The sequence below is a fragment of the Styela clava genome, chromosome 5, assembly GCF_964204865.1.
Source record: "Styela clava chromosome 5, kaStyClav1.hap1.2, whole genome shotgun sequence".
NCBI classification, from domain to species: Eukaryota; Metazoa; Chordata; class Ascidiacea; order Stolidobranchia; family Styelidae; genus Styela; species Styela clava.
Window position 1 is genome coordinate 13,073,042 of NC_135254.1, and position 20,975 is coordinate 13,094,016.

The following is a 20,975-nucleotide window of genomic DNA, read 5'->3' on the forward strand; positions in this document are numbered from 1 at the left end:
TTCACCGTAAACGTCCACTTGCAGTCGATATACGGGTACATTGTTCCCATTGAGATAATTAAACTGATATATAGTACTGATTTTTGAGGTTGCTTAACGTTTCTGGTTGTGGGGTCGCGAGTATCTGTAGATGTTGAATTTATGAAAATTGGGGTCGCGAAAAAAAAGTTTGTTCTAGGCAGTGCAAACAGGCTTGTAACCGTTGCGCAAATTTGCCAATTCCTGACTTAGATTTCTGCTGAACCGCTCTTTCTGCTATCTGGGCATGTAAATCACTAAATAACTTTCTACATCAAAATCGAAGTAACAATTTCATCCCGAAAGCACCAAACTTACTCCCCGATTCAAAACGATGTCTAGACTGTATTGGCAAAACCCGGAGATGTCGCGGAACAACTGTTGAAAACCACTACATTACACAAAATTATACGCCTACTCAAAATTTAAACGCGGAGCAATATTGCACCATTATATTCTCTCCATTTTTTAATATTTCGTTGGGAATTTTTACAGCAGAAACGAGCTGTTTTTCGCAAAACTTTCGTGCGCAATATTGTTTTCTAATTGCCTTGAAGTTTCAGATGGAAAGAAAAAACAGGAAACAGTTGATCTACAATCTAGTCTAGCAATATGTATTCTGTTCGTGCATGGTGAATACTTGCCAGCTGTATCAAACATGATTTTGTTCAATCGAAATGTCATTCAAGTTTGACACAGCTGCCAAATAAATACCATGCACGAACAGAATGCATATTGCTAGACTAGATTGTAGATTAACTGTTTCCTGTTTTTCTTTCCATATGAAAGTTTAATGCAATTAGAAAACCATATTGCGTACGGAGGTTTCGACGAACAGTTCGGTTCTGTGTTCAAATTTATTTTTGAAACTGCTAAAATTCCCAACAAAATATTAAACAATTGAGACAAAATAATCGTACAATATTGCTCCGCGTTTCAAATTATGTGTAGGCGTATAATTTTGAGTGGTGTAGTGGTTTTCAACAGTTGTTTCGCGGCACCCCAGGGTTTCGCTAATACAGTCTAAGCAGCGTTTCCCAGCCGGGGTGGAATTTTGGCGCGGGGGATGAAATTATTACATCGATTTTTAATGTAGAAAATTATTTTTACATGCTCAGACAGAAGAAAGTGCGTTTCAGCAGGAAACTAAGTTAGGGATTGGCAAATTTGCATAACGGATACAAAAGCCTGTTTGCAGATGATTTGGAACATATTCTGGAGAGAATATAACTTTGTACAAAAAGTTCTAGATTTTTAAAACTTCGGGGGACAATCCCGCACCAAACGAAGTTTAAGTGTAAACAAAATCAAATGATCTTTCTACTCCATTCTCACGGAAGTCATTGAGAAATTGATAGAATACGTTTTTTGGGGGTCAACCTTGTAATAGGGATTTATGAAAGTTTGGATTGAGCTCATATCCTTATTATGATTTTGAATCATTTATTATACTTGGTTTTTATTTCAGAATACTTAATTAATATTTAGCTACTTACACTAAAATGTTAATAATATTATTAAGTCTATTTGTCGCTCTGTTTATTGGGCACGGTAAGTGCAGTCATTATCGAATTCATTCCATTTGAATGAGTTAGATTATAAATCATGATCATTGCAATGTAACAGCGATCTTATTTAGTACAATTACTCCTTATTTATCGTTTATACTCAGAGCTTACTTTGTTACGCTAATTCATTTTTAAGTTAAATTATATTGGACCACAACAAATAATGGAAAGAATTTTTTTTTTCTTTCGCTTCGACAACTAATATTAAGCAATGAAACTTGGTACTATTGTGCAAATATGCGCTGACCTTGATTCGTTGGTGTCATTTTGAACCTTGCTTGAGAATTATTCAATTTCGCATAATTTTAATGCTAGAACATACCATAAATGACTTTTAAACATCTCCGTAATAGAGTAGAGAGAGTATAACTAAGTGTCAGTTCGGGCTACATCAAAGTTTCATGCCCGTAGTTTTTATTCCTAATTAGGTCATTATTGTAGTGGTAGAAGCAATGGTTTATGAATGTTTGAAAAGTCATCCTCTGACTCCACAACCTTTTAAAAAGTTATCGAGTCTATTCCGAATTAAACATTCATTCAATATAATTTTACAAAGGGTCATGCCAGGCATCATTGTGCGACGGTACAGGAAGATATACGTGTTCGGACGGAGTTTGCATATCAAGAGCTAGACTTTGCAATGGAGTAGCAGACTGCCTTCGGGGGGAAGATGAATCGAATTGTGGTGAAATACCTTGGCAAATCAATATTCTTTGATTTTGCATTACAATAGTTACTTTTCGGTATCCAGTTTTCATAATCTCCCAGCACTTCGAATTTATTTATGTAGAAAAATCTTTTAAACTATAGTTTCACCACGAAATATTAGATTCCTGGTTAGCTAACTAAAATTTTTCAATCACAGCTATTCACGTCAAAGACATTAAATAGTAAAATATTACGTTGGTAATACAATATCAATATATTTCCCAACTATAGCAGCGTCCACCTGCCAAAGAAATGATACTTGGTGGTTTACAAATGGATACATCTGCAAGCAAGGTTGTGGATCGACTCGAGAATGCAAAGGTCGACTGAAGCAATGTGTATGCGATGATGAGTGTGGAATGAGTTGCATCAATCCGAGTAAGAAATCAAAATCATTATAAAATAAAACTAATTACCAACAATTATGAAAATATCATTAAAATAGCTTGCGCAAATTATTTTTTAATTTTTTCAAAATTTGAACAAGCTCTTATGGTGACATTTTCATAATTAACGGTACAGGGTGAGACAAAAGAAGTCATTTTGTGTTAACTTCTTTATAAAAACAACGTCTTCATGTGGCGTTCTCCAATATGGCCTCCCTTACAATAATTGAGGCGTATTTTAAAGTTTTTTACGACACTCTGAGTCCTTTCCCCTAAAAATTAATTTTTGTTTTACAAATGTAAGCCTTCAGTTTATTAGAGGTTGTTGCCTGTGGGTCGGTTGGTCGGTGAATAACTATGGCAATGCCGGGAATTCATTATGTGGGAGATTTTTTGCCTCACTCTGTAAAACTTCTCTTCCACTTCTATAATCTATTGTAAGGGCAATATGTTGTTTCTCATCAGGTTGTAATTGAAAATTACATAGTTAGACCCGTAACGTTTGTAAGCTATTGTACTGTGCAATTATACATGAAATCTCAATACTATTGATTGAAAAGATGAAAAAAATGTTGCAATTATTTAAATAGATCAAAACATCTTAAACTTGAAAACAGTGTCAGTTAGTACTTTGTGAAGTGTTAATGTTTTATTATAGAATCAATATGTAAAGATGAACCACCAACTGTTGAACACGCTGTTTACCGGAATATCAGGCGAACCATTTTAACTGCAAACGGTTTCAAGAAATTGTCAATCTAGTAAGACCTCCTTACTACTTGTGGGATATGATAACTTACACATGCGAACGTGGACGACGTTTGGTAGGTCCTTTGCCGTTATTTCTATTAGAAATTACATGTCCGGGTCCTATCCCAGATGTAAGTCATTCAGCATACCATCAAATTGTGAGACCGTATGGAGGAAGAAAGTCGCCAGTTTCTAATTGGCCATTCCCTCTTGTGAATGACGTGGTTGAATACACATGCGAAGAAGGATTTTTGCTCACGGGCGAACCTCCGAAATGTCAGGATAATACCAAGTGGTCAACTCATACCACACAATGTATTGGTACGCATTTTACGCATCACTCGATGTGGTATTTCTCAATGTTTATTATACTCATGTAAGCGCTAATGAATATTATTAATTTGTCTGAACAACGACATGAACCGACAGAAGTTGACGTAATTGGATAACCAGCTTAATTTCAAGTGTTTATAACTGTGCAATGACGTCTTTCTACGATTATTAATTTGATGACCAATAAGAACACTTGTAAACGTGTAAACTAGTTTTCATGCTTTGTTTTTTATTTTACATGGAGCATTAATAAAACTTTGGTTTCAACTTTGGCTCAATTTTAAAATGCTGGACTTTCAGTAAAAAAATAATTTTACATGCGTTTGATTTTATATATTATATTGTTTTCTTATTTTACCGTTCACATAAAATCGATTTACAAGACTGAAATTTACGAAAGTCGATCCCGCAGACATTCACCCCCAATTAAAATCAGAATTAATATTTCTAACATATATATATATTTTTCATTTGCACGTTATGTGCTTTTGTTTAGGATCGTCTACCATTCCGAATCTTTATGTAGCTTATTAACATAAAATAAATGGGACTAAAATGGTGCATTATGTTAAATAAATACCAGGTTATTTCTATGGTTAGCTTTAGATAGTACTTTGAAAAAAAAATATATAAAAATTATTATGAAATGTAATTACCTGAATTTTATTGTTATAGAACCTCGGTATCCTCATACGGATTTTGGGCGATCCATCAGCGCAAATGCAACCGAAGGGCAAGAGATTTACTTCCTGTTCGATGTTTCAGCAAGCGTAATAAAACAACCAAAAGATATAAAATATGAAATAGAATTTGCAAAGCGACTTGTTAAACGGGTAAATTGAGAAACATTTTATATAAAGACTTCAAAATTTGTTTAGTATATTTAATCTGACTAAATTGTTAATATAACAATTTTTGAAAAGTTTTTTTCTATTTGGAGTTGGAATTTGGAACTGATGGCTGGAATCCGGTAGTTGAACTGAAATAAATTGTTAGTAATTTATAATAACCAAGATTTAGTATAAAACATTCGATCAGTTACTTACCAAGATGAATTATGAAAGTTTCGGAATGATGATATTTCATTGCCAATTCATATTTTTATTGCACTTCGTGGCAAGGCATCTATAGCTGAAGTGAATACTTCAAATATTAAATAACTTTTTCACATTCGGATACCCACAAAAATCATTCTTCCTCTTTTTTTAAATCGTCAAGACCAAGATCAACTAGCGTTTTTCACTAAATTTGTTTTTTAATTCAGATGGAAGGATTCAAAGGAAGTATACACATTGGAATATTTGTTTTTGCATCGGAATGTGTTATGATCCTGAATATTTTTGAAAGTACGATTAGTCCGAAGAGCGCGGAACAGATATTATTAACTTTAGACAAAGTCTACGTAAATGGTACCTATTATTGTTAACACTATTTGCAGGTGGTGAAATGATTGGGACTTTTCAGGGTTTTCAGCTTTCATTATTTGTAGCTTCGAATCGTATTTCATGCGGTGTGAGCCAAAATACCCAAATGCTTGAGCAATTCCTAACTAGACCCGTTCCATGTGGTCGCTTTCGCGCTGCAAGTACACAAGCCAAAAACATCAAAAGTCATTATTTAATGTAATATTTCATATTATTTTAAATTTTCAGCAGCTGACAGAGGATTTAGAAGGGCAATAAGATCCGGAACAGCAACTGCCAATGCCTTGTTTCAACTTGAAAATATGATTGAATTGATGAACAATAAACCAGGAAATGCAAATAATAAAAGACATTGCTTTATTTTCACTGATGGTAAGTAAAGTAATATGGGCATACTCTTCGAAGAGGAAAGGCAATCATATCAAATAGGCATCAGCACCTTGCTTTACAAGCAAACCCCAAGATTAACAACAACATTCGTCATTTTATAATATTACATTTCGTTGATTAAAAAAATTAACAGATTGAATATTGATTCGCAGATGGAAATATAGTTCTTGAGGTTTTGTATGTTTCAAAAAAATGCTTTTTGCACTGTAACGATTAAAAAATTATTCACAATAAATGCATATATATATGCTGTTTTTTTGTTTTGCAGGAAAACACACTGAATGAGTTGATCCTGGTTTAATCAGAAATCGAATAAAACGCGATTCAGACCGAATATTGAGGTATGCGATATATCGCTGTTATTTTACTGATTCTGCAGATGTCTTACGACTTACAATATTTAGATTTTTCAGAAAAACCTTTTTTTTGCTAATCATAAATATAATGCCAAATCCAGTAGAACACACATACTCGATGCGGCCCCAATCCCCATATGGTACAAAAGTGACAGTGACCCTTTGAAATTACCTTGAGACATATTACTATAATTTAATTATAGTACATCTATCGAAGTTATATTGAGACATACTTCTTCAGTAAAGCCACGGAAGTCGATCACGAAATATATATATATATATGATCGCAGCAAACGTTGACGCAATTTAATATTCTGCTAAATAGCAAACCAGTTTAGTATAATAGCATTTCATTTATTAAGTTTTACAGTATAACAGCCTGTAGGCATTGTCAAGAAGGTGCCAGTCTAAACGAATTGGTTGGACTCTCATCGAAAGGTGGAGAAAACTACATTTATATAGAAGATTTTTACCAAATTCAGAGTTACCTCGATAGAATTACCGATTTAAAATTAGGTAAGAATCACTCATTGTTGTAGCCAGTGATGTTCCGAGTAGTAAGAAAATGAACCGTGTCATCAACATGCAAGTCCATTTTATGGTATAAAATTATACACATCAACTCAGATAACTATCTCGAAAAATTCTATGGTCAAATTCTAAGGCAATTGGGTGAGAAAATGTTCAATTGAACTTTGTCATGAAAATTGTGATAGCTAAATTCCAGTTATCGAAGTTTTCCTAAAAAATTCGTATGATAAAGGCTATTGAAATGGAGTTTTTGAATTCTTTGTATAATTTCTTGTTATGTAATTTACAACCGGCAAAATAAAATATTGGAATTTTATAGATTTTGAAAAATACGGCCAATCTGGTGATGTCGGAAGCATAAAACAACGAGCTAGATCACGTAGATCAACCGGTGGAGAAGATGCAGCTGAAAATGCTTGGCCCTGGCAAGCTTTAATTACCGTGAAATCAGCAACACCGGAGAGGGTAAAACACAAATAAATATAAAAAAATTGGTGCAAATTATAACAAAATAACAATAGCAGTTCTAGCGAAATTATTACCAGAATGCCCGATAAAGATATATTTTATTGGTTACATATTTTTAGGCGGTCCACATAGTCCACTTTAAATAGATACGTGAATCAGATAATTGCATGGTGATTTGGTGTTGAGTAATAATTGAATAAGAGAATCTATTTTATATTATTCTAATGCTGATTATCACAATTTTATCGTGCTTATATGTATTACCATTCAACATGTAATATATTTATGTTGTGTGAATCTGTATGTATTGTTCTTCTCATCATAATTTCCAGCCGATCGTAGTTAGTAGGGAAACTTCAATATCATCCCCTGCCAACCGGTAGTATTCTGTTACCGTGTCGACATATTGTGATATTTTTCTACAATAATATGGTATTTTCTGGTTATTTAAAAAAAATTAGCTCGTTTTGGTTCTACTTCAGTTATATTATTTTGATAGGTCGTGTTGGGCTGTTTTGGTTATTTTTAATTTGGTTGTTACAAATTTGGGATCGACCGACAACCGTTGGGTCTTTAGGTAAATTTGATTTGCAATTTTGGTTTGACACTGGAACATTGTCCATGACGTAATGTATACAGATATATATTGTTTAAATTTAATATCTTGATAATTTTGACATTTATTTTAGACTTTACAGAAGGGTCGAATGTTGGGCGCAGGTTCAATTTTGAATAAAAAATGGATATTAACGGCAGCTCACGTACTTAATGATGCATGGATGTACCCTGGATGGTTGGAGCAATATGTGGTGTCTGTGGGTAAGATTATAAAACTGTGAGCTGTTATATTGCGTGCACGAAGATGATGTGAAATATGTCTAATAGTAATTAGGAATTTATGGTATTGAATATCAAGTAAAGACGAGATCAAAGCAGTAATGTATGAATACGATCCCACATATATATTTATCTTCACACGTGACCCTATAACGTTGGAATATGCGCGATTTCAGAGCAAGCTCACAAATTGATGAAGTGTAATATTTTCTTAAATCATCTATATTTCCGATAAAACACCGAGTACCATAAACCTCACAAAATGTTTAAAAAATATGAATAGGTAATAACATTTGAGAAAATTGATCCATTACTTAATATTGGTTACAAAATTACAGCAGCAACAAGATTAAAAAAAAATAATTTAGCAACATGTTTCTTAGGTGTACTTCGTTCCCAATATCATGATAAAATTGTTGGATGTTGTTTGATAAGTTATCCAAATTAAGGAAGTCGGTTAGCTATGCCATATCTACTATTCTTTACTAGGCATTGCAGTGATAAATTACTGTTTTTGTTAGGGTGATGGTTGTTGTTAAAAGAAAAATCTCGCGTGTCTATTCAAATTTCAGGGCTACAAGGTGGTCGAAGCCGCTAAATTTTTCGAAATACAAAGCCACACCACATACACACACATTTTCCCTTTTGCATATTTCATCTAAATTCTTTATGTTATATTAAATCATGGGAATATGACAACGATTTTCTTGGTCGTGATTGCCCGACGCTATTTTCAGCAAACTATGTTCTCAGCTCACCATACCGGCACCGCGAAGTTCGTATCCGCGTATATTTGAGCATTGATCTCTTTTTGGATTTTACTTCTATGCCGATATGTTACTTCGAGCAGAGACGGTGAAATTTTTCAATTTGATTAATAATGAAGGTTTTTGAAGATTCTATTCAAGTTTTACCATTTCCTCTTAATGTTATCCGAAATCAAACAATAATATTTATTCAGGTATATTCACTCGACCTACCTTTCTCAATGAAAATGTTACATCTACCATCAAAATGTATTCAATCGGAGACTACATTCCACACGAAGAATATTCAAATGAAGAGGGTAATAATTTCGAACACGACATTGCTTTGGTGAGAGTTTAACTTTATGACGATCATCATATCATACTGTTTATAACCATATGTTTACAATAACACAGTATAAGAAGTATGCAATTCAAGAGCACTACTGTACACTGACACAAATGTATTTTTGTAACGTTTTGTCTGACCAAAATCAGACTTCCTCAGACAAGCAGTTTACAACAAAGAACAGCATAAGAAGTTGCATTCATTTTATAGAAGCTATCAAACGTATTCATTTTTAAGCAATGAAGTAACAAGTTAACATCGTGAGCACTAAAACACAAATAAATCAGTTATTTCTCACTCAGAAATTTACCGGAAAAGTCAAGAAAATTAAATGAATACAGTATGTACATAACATAGTGAACAGAAATATTACAATTGGACTTTTTTCAGTTTATGTGGTTGTTTATTTGAAACAAAGGCAATATTATTTCCAAAAACAGGACTTTCGACCCTAACAGATGTCTGGAAAAAAATTAATAAATAATATTAATTATCAACTTCAATATCTAATTCACTTTCTTCTGAATTGCTTCCGAAATTCACATTCTCAAAAATCGACTTTTCCTCTATAAATGTACTGTGGTTTTTGTAGTCGATACAAAAACAAAAATCTGTGCAATTTAGGTTGTTTTTGGCACACATGCATAAATTATTTTGACGCTTACATTTGCAGTTTGCCAACTCAAGAACTGATTTTGGGGCTGAAAGTAATTCCAACACTTGAATTGACCCGCAAAACCCCATCATCAAGAACCCATCCATGACCAATAGGTGGGAAAAGTCCTGAAGTCCTGCCTTGCCAGTTTTAAAAAGACGTGCTCTGGTATCATTTACATTTTTTATATCCTTCCCATACAGCGAACAAACAAATTCTCCAGCTTTATTTATTAATAGCTCGTCAACATCAAAAGATCTTCATAGTTGAGAAAAAACTCAATGAAGTCATCCAACATCAGCTTGATGTGCAGTTTCAAGTGTAGAAGAGTGCCAAAGTATTTCAATATAAATAGCCCATCATCTGTTTGCAACTGTTATGTTTCTCATATATATACCTTTACGCTTTTCGTCGAAACTTTTTCGATCCTTTTTATTGACCTGATAAAAGTAGCAATTAGAGTCTGCGTTAGGTTGGATTGGTGAAATGTATTGTCGTTTTCTTTTGTAGTACAGTATCTGAAATGAGGGGGAAAATCATATTTGGAACAGCTTGAGTGTTTTTTGACAAATAAAAATAGCACTAAATACTGACTAATACTTCTCTGCAGCGTTTGCATGCTAGACTATATCTACACTGATTTCGATAAATCACACAGTCTGAAATGCCCTGTATATTTTAAAACATCAAATGTCTGCCTACAACTTGATACATAATTTCTCACCTCTCAGTCGCTTCATTTCTTTGAACCTCTGCGTGACTTATCATTGCTGCCAGGTTCTTGACAACTTTATGAATTTATACAGACTGACTTCAGTAAAATTGGTTACTTTCCCCTCTTTTTCACAAACGTGCATTACACAAAATATTTATTAAATCAAATATGTTATAGCTTATATAGTAGTATAAGTCTGCTGAATACTCAAGAATCGTCAATAAATTGATTATAAGCTTTTTATACAAGCATGAAAATACCGTATCGTTGTTTGTGGCATATCTTTCTAGGTCTAGCCTTTCTTGAAATTACCTATTTAAAAACGTTATTATATAAGCTAGTGCTCAACTAAAATTGCTATCTATGGTAAGGACTTACAAGTGTTTAATAGCTTACTTATACTTTTTAACAGTTATGTTTCACATAACTTAACCATCGTAATAATACCTAAAAATAAAGATGGGGGGGGGGGGGGGTACCCAACTCAACGCAAGATCGAGCATTAACAATGGTTACATCATGCAGAAGTCTGTGTTCATTGGCCAACGTTGCCGGGAAAGCAGAGAATATGGGGCAGAGGGTAGCACATATTTCTTGTGGTAGAAACGCATTTTTTGTAAAACGTGCAACTTTTGGAAATGAGAAAAGGTATTATTTGTTACTGAATTTCTAAGGAACATTTTAAAATTATTTCTAAGTAGTTCTCTCATGTGCGCTACAAGACTTAAAGATAATCGGCCTTGTCTCGCGGCCTAAATCTTATTCCTCACAAAGTGTCGAAATATTTTACCTTTCAGATAAAACTTGGGCCTGAGTTTAATTCAAAAATGGAAGCCATGGGTGCTGATCAATTGACATTTGGATACTACATTTGTCCGGTATGTCTACCTTGCACTGGGACTTGCTTGACAGAAAAGCAATTGGTGGATGAAGATGGAATATCATTAATAAGGGAAGGAATGAGCGAATCACAAAAATGTCTAGAAGAAGGTTTGGCTCTTTACATTATCGTGAGGTAACAGTATTTCCATTAAGCCATATCCAATTTCAGGCTCAAATAAACGGACGAATGAGGCTTCGGTTGAAAAAGTTTTCAAAGCAAAATGTCAAAATTGTGAACATGAATTACCTTTCACAATGAAGACTATTGGGATTGAAATACTAATAAAAAAAAAAATACTTCGCATATTCAGAAATTATGACAAACAAAAATCAAAATCGTAAATATGATTTCAACGGAATGCGTAAACTTTTTAACTCATTTTATGTATAGAAAAACTATACCTTGACAATGACGCACAAATTGTCTTAACTGGATTTGGACATATGAATAGCAGCGTATTTCCTGTAACTCGACGAACGTTCAACCCATCCAGAAATCTTCGACAAGCTTTACTTCAAATCGAAAGGCAACGAACGTATGTTATGCCATCAATTTATGCCTTAGACTTGGAGCAAGTATTCTCAGTCTGAGTTACGCGCACCACTAGTGAGACACGGGAGTTTTTCAAGTAGTACGAAAGCATCTTTGAATTTTTGCAACAATTAACTTTTGTATTCGCTGAACGGCGTTTAACGCGCTACCAACCCTTGTCTTTATGGAACACCCTAACCCTTGTCTTTAGATAACACCTTTGCCCGTTACTGTCCACCTATAACGTAACGGGCATGTTTTTGCCATTTTGCGCGTTACGTCACAATACATCTTACCATAACCACTAAATTATCCGACACCTCGTACGAATAGAGATGCATACGCACTATGACGTAACACGGAAAATGCCCTTACCGTTTTTGGTGTACAGTAACATGCGACGCGAGGGCGATCTCTAAAGACAAGGATGGGTAGAGCTCTTTAGCGAATACAAAAGTTAATTGTTGCAAAATTCAAATCTGCTAGCGCACCACTAGTAGTGAGCTAAATACTGACTAATACTTCTGTGCAGTGTTTGCATACTAGACTATATCTACACTGATTCCGATAAGATCACACAGTCTGAAATGCCCTGTATATTTTAAAACATCAAATGTCGGCCTACAACTTGATGCATAATTTCTCACTTCTCAGTCGCTTCATTTCTTTAAACTTCTGCATGACTTATCATTGCTGCCCAGGTTTTTGACAACTTTATGAATTTTGACAAACTGACTCCAGTAAAATTGATTACTTTCCCTTTACCGTTTTTGGTGTACAGTAACATGCGAGGACGATCTTTAAAGACAATGATTGGTAGCGCTCTTCAGGGAATACAAAAATTAATTGTTGCAATAATTCAAACCTGCTTGCGTACCACTAGTAGTGAGCGTACCCCAGGTTGAGTGGGGAGATAGACTATTGGGCAGATAGTGGGTAGCAGTGGCGGCGCGTGGTCATTTTGACAACCGGGGTAAGCTACTGCGGGACCAAGTCACCCCCATCTACGGGGACAGGATGAGCGCTGTAAGTTCTCCCATCATTTTATGAGTATAAAAACCATTCCATCGGTAACAACCAATCGGCAAAAGCGACAATTTTTAACGATAAGAAAGTGTCTTTAAAACCGGTCCAAGTCAAGGGAATAATAAATGTAGACATAGTTTATTTTGAAACCTCTTTCAAAAGGAAAGGCAATATTTACCCAGATAAATACAATGACATATTAACAGAAACTTCGGGAAAGCAGACAAAACTTAAAATAAGGTTTAAAACGTTACTATGAAGAAAGGAAAGGTAATGCAAGATAAGGACATGCGTCGCTCACTCATAGATATATATGCTGCTAGACTTCTACTGCTTGAACATATATGCAACAGCCGCGGTTTCTTGGAAGCAAAATGCTCAATAACGCGCTGATTAAAGTCATGCATCCCAGAAATAACGTCTCTGTGAATAGATAAAACAGCCAAGGAATTTAATTTATCTTGCTTCATTGTGTTTCTGAGATACGTTTTAATACGCTTCAGCGTGCTGAATGTTCGCTCTGCGTCGGCGGAAGAAATAGGCGTCGTCAAAATGATGTCCAGAAATTTTGCAGACGCCGCAATGGTAGTAACTAGAGTGTTATCTATGAGGAACCCATAGAGCGCGCCAGTTGATGTGATGTTCAAAAAAGTTTGATTGGTGTATATACATCGCAATTCATTTTCCAATTTACCCACGTTTATCATGGGGTAAAATTTGGAGACAGTAGCCAACAAATGGATGGGAAATTGACGTGCAAATTTTGAAAAATTTTTGGGGTTCATCAAAGAGAACGCGGCAAGGTGTTCAGTGCGCAGACGATCGCCTATTTGATTCACCAGAATGTCACAGCATTCCTTTGCAGACAACATCAAACGCTGCGTTGTTTGCCCGCGGCGTAAAGAAGCACCCCATGTGTCGTCGTATTTCATTGTTTCCCGGATACGAGATACAGCATCGCAGAAGTCTGAAATACACGACTGCACAGACGCCCCATCCATTAGCCTTGACTGCAATGCGCCGTATAATACATCCACGTGATAGAATATTGTGGAGAAAAAAGCGAGAAAAAATGAAAACTCACCATCTTCTAGCAGACGCTTTAGACCTGCCGCCTCCCTCACAGAGCGTTCGTCCCAAACCGGAGAGCTCTGAATGCCATTGAAACACTCAATGAGCTCAGACCTAATTTCGGACACGCCCTGCACCACGCGTGATTGGAAGTTCCAACGTGTTGGTGCAAAAGCTGGGAGACGGCGGATACATATCTGGCGAAGGAGGTCAGAGCGCTTCGGCGAAACGGAAAAAAATGAAGAAAACCCCGAAACATTTGCAAAAAATATACGGACGAGAGGGGTATCAAGACACATATTTTTAATAACGAGGTTAAATTGGTGTGCATAACAATGTAAAAAATGCGCATGAGGAAAATCTTCTTTTATATAAACTTGAACACCATGTTTCGACCCACTCATGACTGCCGCGCCGTCATAAGTTTGAGCTATCAATTTTGACTTCGCGTTGTAAGGCTGTAACACTTCTTTCAGTACAGCCGATATCCCGCAATTCGTAAGATCAACGATTGGTACAAAGCTGTGAAATCTCTCGGTAGGTTTACCATCTTTCACAAACCGAAAAATCACAGCCAGTTGGGAAACGCACGTGATGTCAGTTGTCTCGTCAGACTGAATCGAAAGAAACTGGCAATTCTCAATTTCCAGAGCCAAATGTTGTAAATAAATTTTATACATTGAGTCGAGCAAATCATTTTGGATATCCTTAGATGTCCCTTTCGAAACAGTTGCGGCATCAAGATGATCTCTCAATACTGTATCTAGGGATGCGGTGTATTCCACCATATCCAAAAATACCCCCCTATTAGAAGAGCCAGCCCGTTCATCGTGCCCACGGAGGGACAGCTCGTGACAACCAATGAACTTCAAAACATCTATCAATCGACCGAGAACATGGCGGTTTTTCTCGACGTTTTGATTGTGCCGACGAATAGAAACCGCGCGTCCTTCACCCAACTGTGCTGCAATATTAACATTTCCGAATGTTCGGTATTTTACTGCATTGTCCAGGTGCTCCATAGAAGATTGATGATCCCTGACACGCTCGAAAAAATTGTTTAAGATCTCTAAAACCAAATTTACACCAACGTGAGTCACGGGCGGTAGCAAAAAGTAGGCAATAAAAACAAAAAAGTGCATTTTTGTCCTCGCTGTAACTCAACCATTCGTGTTTTTTATACCAAGTTTCTGCGCAGAATGTACGCCGACGTTTTCCTCCGTCATGAGATTGTTCCAGTGAACAATTTTTTGGTTGATAAGGCCCAAGACGTTGTACCTCTAATTTTTGTTCCAGCGGCAGCTGCGAAAACGGAGTGCGAAGTAGTGCATCAACCTTATTCATTATGAGGTCTAAGGCTAGGAAATGCGAAGCCGGAAAGAAGCGAGGAGCTCAAAAGGAATGTGGAAAATCGAAAGCAAATGGACTAAAGGTCTCTAACTGATTCGAATAGCGAAACAAGCGACAAAAACGAAGGCGAGGAAACTATCAACTCTTCAAGCAACCAACGAATTAGAAGGAATGCGTGAATATGTCAACACGTTGTTGTAAGAAACGTCGGCATTGTGTCGTCATAATTTCGGGGCTAGCCCCGCTGATTTAGTAAAAGAAACAGAAAACAAACGAGACCAACGCGGCGAGTGGAAGATAGAAGAGAGAATACGATATACAATGAGCAACCGGGGCAAAATCGGCGTCGCCCCGTCCACGTTCGGCGAAGGCTTTGCGAGCGAAAAATGAACCATGTCGGGAGAATATGGCTAGTGTAGATAGTCTGTGCAACCGATATTGAGGTATTTTTCGAATATTTTTTATTATACCGAAAAAACAACCGGGGCATTGCCCCGGTTGGCCCTATTGACGCGCCGCCACTGGTGGGTAGTGAAGGCAAAGAGAGGATATATCGAAAAATAACAATGAATTCTATTATATATCTTTATAATGCTATTTTCTGAAAAATATTTTTTTACTTACATTTATATTGTGGATATTTTAATAAACATTTTCTACACTTGGTCTAATCACCCTGTATATGACTTACAAATACAAATAATTACCTATAAAACCGTTAATACTTTTTTTACATTTTATTTGAAGAGAAGTCTTTCTTAAAAAAGGGAATATTGATAAGAGTTTTTCTTTCAACTAAATTCATGTCGTCTCAATCTGACTAGTTCACAATGGTGAAAAAATATTTTTGTTTTAGGCTCAGAAGAGAAATATTCTGAATCCTGATATTCAGAATTATACTAGGGGTCAGGAAACTAAACACCTTCCACTAATTTTTTCACGTCTTCTATCCAATCGAAATTATATCCTGAAAAGGTTACTTAACCTCTTCATTTATTACGGATTCCTTATGCTTTAGCTGTGAACAAAGGGCAGACGAAATAAGATTTAACGAAGACTTCGGAACTTTCACGTTTACAGACAATATGTTTTGTTGCAAATCTGGAGATTCAAATAAAATAATTGGTGCCTGTAGAGGAGATGACGGAGGGCCTGTAGTGAGAGAAGTAAGCAAATTATTTATTTTTTATTTTATTATTTTTTAAATTACAAAGACCGACCAATAGTGCAAACGTATTGAATATAATTAGTAGTGTATCAATCTAATCATTCACTAGAGAACAATTAGAAGGTCTTCGACCCGAAAAATGTCTCCCCTGATTTACCATTGTCAATTTCATTTCGAAAACAATTCAGCGAAAATGACCCAAAACTTTTAATCGCGGCACAGGGGTTGCTTCTCATTTTTTGAAGCAAACTCAAACAAAGTAGTAAAGCATGATCACGAACTTGAAGGAAAAAACGGTACAAATTGTTTTAATGCAATTCAATATGTCGAAACAGCATTTTATGTTAAAAGATAATATATCACCAGGTTATGATATATGTGGCGATAAAAGGATAATTTTACTGCCCAATAAGGAAAGTTAAGATTTATCGGCATTTTGATATGAAAGTAATATTGCATAAATGGATTTTTTACCCAAAGGGTAAGGCAGTACTATCCATCGGTAGACGTGTATTATTGTATTGGTTTGCTTGAGCTGTCAAAACCACGTTTCCCAACCTTTTTTGATCGCGGACTATTATCTCACCTGCGAAAACCTTTGCGTTTATTGCAACCGTACTCTGCGTGAAGAAACAATAAATACAAACAACAGATTTTAACGAATTTCAAATTTGCTGCAATTAAACGTTTGTTGAAAGAGACGACTTTTTTATTGCCTTTTCTGTCGCATAATATTCAATCCATGACAACGACGAGAATTTGAAATGTCTTTCTACTTTACTTTATTTGTGTTCTTGGTAACTCGACTTACGACAAGATGAAAGCATTACTTCTTTAAAATACCACGGCAATCTACGAACATAATAATGTGAGAATATATTGCCCAATTATATTTAGTTTTGAGAATCATTTTTTGCAATCTTGCGAATTTGTCATCGCCGTTAGAAAAATCCTACTATCTGCTATAAATTTCCAGAAAGTACAACTTGATTTAGTACTTATTAAAATATATTTAAAGTATATTAGTAAATCAAAAATACATATTCATCGCCTTGCTTTATTATTAATTTAATTGTGATCATTTTAATCTGCGGTTGTGTTGACGAAATAAAAGCAGTACTACTCAGAAAATATCATGGCAATCTTGGACACAAAAATGCCTGGTTATATTTTGTTTTGATTTGTATTTTTGTGAATTCGACAAATCTGAGCTGTTCGGCGCTTCAATACTGCACGTACCAATGTGGAGGCAGTAAAGAAAAGAAACAGAAATGCCCCGGTACGTTTACTACGGTAGTAACCGAAGTTTTGCGATTTGCAATGTCTAAAAAAGCGGTTTTAATCGTTCGCGGACCATCATAAAACAAAACGTATGGTCTTCTCCGTTGTATTTTGTATTGCCGCTTTTCAATTTAGAATATTATGTGAATAAACTTGCTTTTTATGTTTTATATGCATCCTAACGTATATCATAACTTGGCTGATAGTTAAGTTTCGCAAAAACGTTTGCGGCCCGCAGTGAATTTCTTCTGGCTCGTTGCGGACTTATTCAAACGCTCCGCGGACTCATTTGACACCGCGGACTCGGGTCGGGAAACACTGATCTAAACTATGACATTTGAAGCTCAAATACATGACTCGACAATTGGTAAGGCGTAGCACCGAGATCGCTGAGCAAAATAAAGCAGCGACTAAAGTGACTGAGGCGGCCACGCTTGACGCAATTAAAAAGAGTTGCCGTGAATTGAAATAAAGCATCCATATTGTGGGGAAATATGGGATTTTACATCTCAGAGGTCTCTCTAAATAAAAAATAACTTCATTATCCTTTTGTCGACGTCTTGTATCTTCAAGTGTTGAGAAATTGTAGTTAATTGGTCTATCATTTGCGGGGGAAAACGATCTTTCTTCTAACAGTAAGACTAAAAACTACAACAACAAAACAAGCAATCCATATGGACATTTCTTGTCAAATGGACAAGAATGTCGGGGGTGGGGTAAAAGTAATATGTGCAATTTTTAAAAAGCATATCAGAAACAATGTCAAATACCAAAACCCTTAATATTGAAGTACAATGTGCTAACACGAACGGTGGCATTCGTCGACCCAATGTCGCCAATATCGATCAACAGATAACCTCCATAGTAATATTTTTTTGAAATCTGCAAAATTTGAGGTAAAACAAAGAGACGCAATATCCCACAGATTTATAAGGAAAATATTGAAAGAGTAGCATTGAGGCACTTATTTTTTTTAGTACCGAACAACTCCAAAATCAAAAAATAGGTGACCACTCTTCATGTCAAATTCCAGCTGTAAAACCAAGTAATTATCTCACTCCACCATTTGCTCAAATTGTTCACGTAAATACATATATACGGTATATATAAATTCTTCTAAAGCTGTTGCAACCCAACTGTGGCATGCCGTCAGTGACTACAAGTCTTTCTCAGGATGCCCAAAAAGATTTGCTTAGTATTATTATGGTCAGAACTAATAACATGTTATGCAGAAAGCGAAACAATAAATGTTTTGAAATTGTTTCTTATTAGGTTTCATATTTCTGCCACTCAACAGATCTGAATGAACTTATTACATTCTAGGTGAAAAGTGTTGAGACTGGAGATGCATGTTGGGTCCAAGTAGGAATAGTAAGCTTTGGATATAGATGTGGTTTAAACTATCCGGGATATTACACAAATGTTGCAAGATACATTCCTCGGATTCAATCAAAAACTGAAGCATAATACAATTATTATACTTAAGGGTAAATTAAATTTTTATTTTATCAGTTGATTTTTAAGATCTTTCATATGATGATCATATCAAATTATTTTAACGTTAATGCTCAAGGCGAATTTAGGTCCCGGTTTTGATTGATCATTTCCTAATTTAAAAAATATCACTAAAAGTAGTTCATTTTTTTTTGCTACCCTGGTATTGTTAATACAATATTAAGTATTCCAAATATATTTCTCATATATATTCAATTTCAACTGGTATTTATCTTTATTTAACAAAGATTATATGTAGAGTCTCAGTGATAGCTTACGACTACCCTTTGCTCTTCTATACGTTTATTATTCCAGATCTCGAATTCCACATGAAAACACACAAAATATATACTATACGTACGATGTAAATAAATATCAGTGTTCTTGAAAATCAATGTCGCGACTCTGTTTTGAGCAAAACTTGTATACAAACCATCTACCCTGTGAGTTGCAACTTTGGTCAAATTTTTAACCATTTAAGTGTTATTTGTATTTCAGTCAAAGACGTAACAAGAATCTTGACGAATCACCCTCATATCAACTCTACTTAATATATCTCCTTTGTGACTGACAAAAATACACTAGCACTAAAGCAATAAAAAAGACGGTTTGGCATTGTCACAATTAGCTCATTTTTTATTTGTTTCCCCAATTTAGGCAAGGAGGTATATTAATATTAAATTGTTGTTTTGACGATTTGTTTCAAACAACTTTTTTCAGAGTTTCTCACTCTAATTATTAGGAACATTATCAATTGTCATACATGACCGTTTGATTTTAATATAAACGAACAAAATTCATCCAGTACGTCATTAAGTCCGTCGTGGAATCTGGCTTAGCGGAACGGGGAATGAACTCGTTTATTCGATCCTATGGGCCCCACGTTGTTTCGTATCTTAATGTTTACCTGTCGACAGCTGATCTTAGAACATTACCGTTTTACGTTACCTTTTGTAGGGACATACTGCAGTTTTTGTTAAAACCATATATATAAATATACTTTATCATGCAAACATAACCAGAGAGTTTAAATTTCAATCGATTTATGCGTCACTTTTAAGTTGAAACTTTCCAGTCAATCTTCTTAAACTCTCTTTTGCGGCGATTGGATATATGAAATAAATTCTTATGCGTACACAATGGTCTTTATTTTTAGGTAAATGCTTTAATAAGAATTCTGAGCCTATTTTTGCTTTTGCAAATTAACATGACGTCATAGCGAAGTTTGTCCTTTTTTGGATATGGAAAATGTACTTCAACAACCCATCATGGTTGTAAATGATAAGTTAGTAAAATATGACAATAAACAGGCAATTCAAATAATAAATCTCTTCCTGGACATTTTTGTGTTTGGCTTGAATAAAATTGTAAGTAAAACTTACTAGATCAAATGAATAAGAAAATTAAGATTGCAGAACTACTGGCCGCGCTTTGAACAGCGAACATATTCAAATTTGAAAATAATGTCAAACAAGCAAGTAAATATTCAGTCGGAAGCAAAACTGCAAAAAATATGAAATGAACTGATTATCAACGACTTGTGTGAAACTGATCGGTGTAAGGAAGAATGGATATAGCATTACACTCACTATCACCATTAATATGCATCTAGACTAGAATATTGATATTTTAAATTTGAAACGAAAGTCAGGGTTAAGCTATATTGGAATGCGTGATAGACGACAAAAAATCTAGATGCGCGAATTTAAAGATTTCGTGAACAAGATCCAGGATAGTTCCCATGCGGTTCAAACGGAAATCGGCTAGACCTAGACGGCTTTTACTGATGAGTGAAGCCACGAAGTTACGCAAGTTCAGAATCGCAGTAGCAAACTATTTAATTTTTTAAACGACGTCTATCCATGCCTTCTGCTCAGGACAAGGTCCTGTACAAGCAGCCATTGATGCCTAGCGATAAGTAACGAGATACAATTTGG

General features: G+C 35.3%; 3 protein-coding genes across 3 annotated transcripts; all 3 read left to right on the top strand.

The window, feature by feature from the left end:
- The first annotated feature begins 1,484 nt into the window (after nucleotides 1-1,484).
- Nucleotides 1,485-3,513, top strand: LOC144423069 (uncharacterized). Its single transcript, XM_078113274.1, has 4 exons — nucleotides 1,485-1,569; nucleotides 2,143-2,271; nucleotides 2,526-2,672; nucleotides 3,339-3,513. The coding sequence occupies exons 1-4, from the start codon at nucleotides 1,521-1,523 to the stop codon at nucleotides 3,440-3,442; spliced, it is 429 nt and encodes a 142-aa protein (XP_077969400.1). The 5' UTR covers nucleotides 1,485-1,520; the 3' UTR covers nucleotides 3,443-3,513.
- Nucleotides 3,469-6,944, top strand: LOC144422999 (uncharacterized). The gene is made up of 6 exons (XM_078113141.1): nucleotides 3,469-3,751; nucleotides 4,439-4,596; nucleotides 5,028-5,172; nucleotides 5,416-5,559; nucleotides 6,312-6,449; nucleotides 6,784-6,944. Exons 1-6 carry the CDS (start codon nucleotides 3,469-3,471, stop codon nucleotides 6,942-6,944), a joined length of 1,029 nt encoding a protein of 342 aa, XP_077969267.1.
- Nucleotides 5,852-20,352, top strand: LOC120344862 (serine protease 41-like). Its single transcript, XM_078113273.1, has 10 exons — nucleotides 5,852-5,918; nucleotides 6,296-6,449; nucleotides 6,784-6,929; nucleotides 7,622-7,751; nucleotides 8,731-8,864; nucleotides 11,032-11,224; nucleotides 11,508-11,652; nucleotides 16,114-16,261; nucleotides 18,868-19,031; nucleotides 19,537-20,352. The coding sequence occupies exons 4-9, from the start codon at nucleotides 7,640-7,642 to the stop codon at nucleotides 19,009-19,011; spliced, it is 876 nt and encodes a 291-aa protein (XP_077969399.1). The 5' UTR covers nucleotides 5,852-5,918; nucleotides 6,296-6,449; nucleotides 6,784-6,929; nucleotides 7,622-7,639; the 3' UTR covers nucleotides 19,012-19,031; nucleotides 19,537-20,352.
- Nucleotides 20,353-20,975: the final 623 nt, after the last annotated feature.